This window comes from Gavialis gangeticus, unplaced genomic scaffold, assembly GCF_001723915.1.
Source record: "Gavialis gangeticus isolate Ggan-Ray unplaced genomic scaffold, GavGan_comp1, whole genome shotgun sequence".
Classification (NCBI taxonomy): Eukaryota; Metazoa; Chordata; order Crocodylia; family Gavialidae; genus Gavialis; species Gavialis gangeticus.
The window spans coordinates 421,335-425,884 of NW_017729000.1; the positions used below are offsets into that span (position 1 = coordinate 421,335).

The 4,550-nt window shown below is 68.5% G+C and overlaps 1 protein-coding gene across 4 annotated transcripts in view; it reads right to left on the minus strand.

The window, feature by feature from the left end:
- Positions 1-6: 6 nt before the first annotated feature.
- Positions 7-4,550, minus strand: part of DBN1 (drebrin 1) — a 19,760-nt gene continuing 15,216 nt past the window's right edge. For all 4 annotated transcript variants that reach the window (XM_019506030.1, XM_019506028.1, XM_019506029.1 and 1 more), the window contains 4 exons: positions 4,031-4,165; positions 3,291-3,934; positions 2,982-3,084; positions 7-180 (listed from right to left, as the gene is read on the minus strand). In XM_019506030.1, the coding sequence (XP_019361575.1) occupies positions 110-180; positions 2,982-3,084; positions 3,291-3,934; positions 4,031-4,165 (953 nt within the window). In that variant the 3' untranslated portion in view covers positions 7-109. The remainder of the gene's footprint in view (positions 181-2,981; positions 3,085-3,290; positions 3,935-4,030; positions 4,166-4,550) is intronic.

Consider the following 4,550-nt stretch of genomic DNA (forward strand, 5'->3'; position numbering starts at 1 on the left):
GGGCAACCGCCCGGCCCGGGCCAGGCCAGGCCCTGGCTGCGGCCTCCGCGTGTGCCCGCGCTGCTGGGGCTGCGGGCGGTGGGTCAGAGGCTGGCGCACGGGCCCTGCCTTAGACGCCGCCGCCAAAGTTCTCCTCGTCCTCGGGCACCGGGTCGGCGTCCCAGCAGGTGATGTCGATCTCTGCAGAGAGAGGGGCACGTGCGGGTCAGCAGGGTCTTGCTGACGGCCCAGGCCCAGGCCCATGCCCACGGCCAGCAGGACACGGGCTGGACTCTGCCAGCGCTGGACGACGGACACCCTGCCCTGGGCGGCAGCAAGGGGCTGGGCTCCTGGTGGGCCACGGGCTCCAGGACTGCGGTCCCGCACGGGGGGCGAACAGCGGGGTGGGATGCATCAAGAGAAGCATCGGGCAGGACAGTGTCTCCGTTTGGCCCTGGCCAGGCCTCGGCGGAGCACTGCGCACGCCCGAGCTCCACCTTCAAAAGGACGTGGCGAGGCAGAGAGAGTCCAGAGGCAGGCGACTGAGGCGATAAAGGGCTGGGAAGGCAAAGCTGTGTGGGGAGAGGCTGGAGGAGCGGGGCAGGGTCTGCTTGCGGAGACGGTGCTTGCGAGGGGATGTGACAGCGGCCTTCAAGCACCTGAGGGGCTGCCAGAACGACCCCCCCTTTCCCACTGCTGCACCGAGCAGGACCCGGAGCCGGGTCATGAAGTGGCAGCAAAGCCGGGTCCAGTTGGCGCCGGGAGAATGTCGCCTGTCCGTGCGGTGGGGTCGGGTGCGGGCGGCTCAGGCAGCACCGGGCAGGGCCCGTGGAGGGGCAGCCGGGCCTGCAGCGCATGGTGGGAGCCCGGGAGGCCCCACGCAGCCTGCGCTGGGCGTGGCGGGACACACCTCAGCCCAGAGCAGCCGCAGGCCGGCGAGTGCGCAGCGGAGCTTGGCACGGTCAGAGCTGCGGGCCGGACGGGACTGCCAGAGCCCACGTGTAGCCCAAGCCTGGCCTGAGGCAGGATTAGCCCTGTCCACACTAGCCCAGACAAACCTCGTGTCCAACCTCGTAGCAAAACTACAGGCAGCCCTGACAGTGCCAGACATCACACCCCAACCAGCCCCGGGAAAGCAGCATCCTCGTAGATGCTCCACACAGCCCAGGCTGAGGCCGTGCCCCCTCCGCAGGGGCAGGGACCCCCGTCAGTCCAGACCGGTCTGAGCAGGGGGGAAATCCCCTCCTGCCCCAGTGCAGCGTTGCACTGAGCCTGAGCACAGGGGCAAGACCCTCCAGCCAGGACCTGGCACCGCCCGGTCCCATCCCCAGCAGCACTCGGCACCCCTGGGGGAAAACCCCCCCACCCCCCACCAGTGGTAACAGCAAGCGGGGAAAAGTCCTTCCTCGTCCCCACAGCAACCAGCACAGTCCGAAGCCTGGGGCACCGTGCCCACAGCACAGCACAGCACAGCACAGCACAGGCACCGCTGTGCCTAGATCCTCCCCGCCCAGCGCCCATCCAGCCTCTCCTCGGCACCTCCCGAGACGCAGAGTCCTCCCTTCCCTGGCGTCTCTCCCGCGGCCCTGGCTCCAAACCAGCTTTGCTGCAACCTCGAGCCATTGGCCCACTTCTTACTTCCTGCAGCAGGAGAGGCCAGGGGCTTTCCCTCTCCTCTCTGGCAGCCCGTCAGGCCCATGGAGACTGCTGCCGTGCCCCCTTGATCTCCTTCGCATACTGAGCACGCCCAGCTCCTTCAGCCGCTCCTCGCAGGACTTGCTTTGCAAGCCCTCGATCATTTCTGTTGCCACCTCGGGCCCCCTCTATCTTCTTCGTGTCCTTTTTAAAACATGGAGCCCACAACGACACACAACATCCAGCTGAGGCACCATCACCTCCCGTGTCTTGCACCTAACGCTCTGCCGGAAGCATCCCAAACCCGCACGGACCTTTTGTGCGGCTGTACCACACTGCAGACTCCGATCGAGTCTGTGACCTACCAGGACTCCCAGATCCTTCTCCACGGCGCTGCTGTCCAGCCCGTTACCTCCGCCGGGCATCCGTGTTTTGGTTATTGCCCCCGAGCGGCACCACCTTGCGTTTGCCAGCCACGCACCGCGTCCCGTCAGCTCCAGCCTGGCTTTTCAGGTTGTCGAGATGCCTTGTGCTCCCACCCTCCAGCATGCTCCCAATCCTTCCCACTTCTGTGTCATTGGGAACTAGCTCAAGCAGCTTTCTGTGCTGGCATCCAAATCACTAACATGTTGAACAGCTGCAGGCGGGGAGAGACCCCAGCGGGACTCCCCTCCAAGCCTCCTGCCGCCCCAAGAGGCTCTGTTTGTAACTCCCTGTTGCTTGTGGCTACTGGACCAGCTGCCAGTCCCCCTTGCAGGGGGCCGTGCAGCAGGGGGGTGGCGAGGGGGTTCTGCTTCCTGTCCCCAGGCTGCAAAGCCGGGCAGAGGAAGATGGTTTTTCCCCTCCTGCTGCTACATGCGTGGGGGTGGGTTTCACCTTCCCCAGCAGTGCTGGGCGCTGGCCCGCAGGGTCCTGGCTAGGGGGTCTTGCCCTCCATGCAGGCTCAGACCAGTGCTGCACTGGGGGGGAAAGGATTTTACCCCGTTGTCAGATTTGTCTGGAGGGGGCAGTGGCGGGGGCGGGGTTGCTTCCTCTGCAGTAGGGTCACTGGCTTTGGCTTGGGGTCTCTTGAGTGCATTGAACCGCCCCGGGTGCAGCAGGACACCCAGACCCTCGTGCCCCAGCAGTAGCGGGGTAGGGCTGGGACTCGCAGCACCCCGGGGCACTGGGGCTGGGGGCTCTGCCTGGGGCTGGTGCAGCCTTAGGGACAGGTCAGACCAGGACGTGTCTGGGAGGGTTTGGACAGGGCTGCTGTCGCCCCGAGCAGCGGCTGGGCAGGGCATGACCCCGAGGGGGACCGAGCGCTCGCTGCGGCCCTCCGCCAGGGCTGCGGTGCTGGGGCCCGGCCTGGGGTGCCCTGGGCTCACCTGGCGGCTTGTTGTAGAAGACGGGGGGCGGCGCCTTCGCCGACGGCTCGTCAGCCTGGGTCACATCGTCGTCCTGCGACTGGCTGAAGTAGCCCTCGCTAGCCTGGGGGGGAGGCGCCATCAGGGGCAGCCGCACGAGGATGTGGCCAGATGTGCCCCCGTGCCCCTCGCTCCCAGGCACCTGGAGGCCCCCCCATCCACCGGGGCTTTGTGCCCCCCAGGACACCATCCACGGCCTGGACCCAGGGCCTGCCATGCCAGGCTTTGCCTAGCGGGCGAGGGCCAGGCTGGGCCCCACGTCCTGCTCACCTGCGTGCTCTCCTTCAGGGCCATGTCCCCGTTGGTCATGAGCTCGGGCAGGGGGTCGGGGTGCCCACCCGCAGCCTCCTGCAGCGCGTGCTGGTAGCTGAGCGTCATGGGGTGCGTCCCCTCCAGCGCAACCATGCTGGGCAGCTCCTCATCCTGCTCCGCATCGCAGAAGGTGGCCGGTGGCTCCGGCAGCTCGTCGAAGTTCAGCAGGTTCCCGTCCTCGGGGCCTGCCGACAGCGGGGGCTCGGGGGCGGCCAGGGGCACTGCCACCTCTGCGGGCGCGGGCACGGGCACGGGCACAGGTGCGGCCAGCTCTCCAGGCAACTCCCAGGTGCCGGGGGCAGTGCTGTCGTCCTGCCACAGCTCGAGGAGGCTCTCGGGTGCAGGCGTGGGCGGTGGCGGGGGCTGGCCCTGGGCCTCAGCCTCACCCAGCGGGAGCAGCACCGGCCCTTGGGTCTCCAGCGCGAGCAGGTCTGCAGTGGCGGGGCCTAGCCCGGGCCCCAGTGCCTCTGTCCACTCGTCCCCCAGCGCAGCGGGGCCCCCAGGCAGCTCCTTGGCCTTCGGGGCCGGCTGCACCTCGCTGGAGAGGGGCCAGCGCTGCTCGGGCGCCACGGCCGCCGCCTCGCTGCCAGGGCTGGGGGCGTCTGCAGGGAGAGGAGGGCGAGGGGCATCAGTGCGGCAGCCCCGCACAGGAGATGCTGGAGCAGGGTGGGGGCGGCAGCAGAGGCCCCGGCACCTACCGTGCGGCCTCGGCTGCAGGGTCACCTCATCCAGCGCCCGCTCGATCTGCTCGCCCACGGGCGTGGAGGCCGCGCTGGAGTCGCAGGGGCTGCAGCCCCCGGTTGAAGCCTTTCTGTGGGTGTCTGACTGGCTACCTGAAAAGGGCGAGATGGGTGAGGTTGGGGGGCTGGCCCCGGCCCCCTATGCGCAGCCAGCCCTGCCTGGAGCTGCCCCTGGGGTGCCCACCCCTCCTGCCTGGGATGGAGCGTCGTACCCGGCCCTGCCCTGCTTGTGGGCTGCACGCTGCACGGGCAGCTGCAGGGCGCAGCTGGCAGGACCATCAGTGGGGGTGGGGTCGAATTGGGGCAACTGCCTGAGGCCCCCGGGTTTTGTGGGGCCCGTGGAGCTGGGCAGAGTGGCCATGGCGACTCCACGCCGCCACCGACTTCACATCCAGCCCCTCACTGCTCCCCCCACCCTCCCACCCCCAATGCCGACGCAGCTTCTTCGGGTCCAGGGCGTGTGGGATCAAAGTGGGAG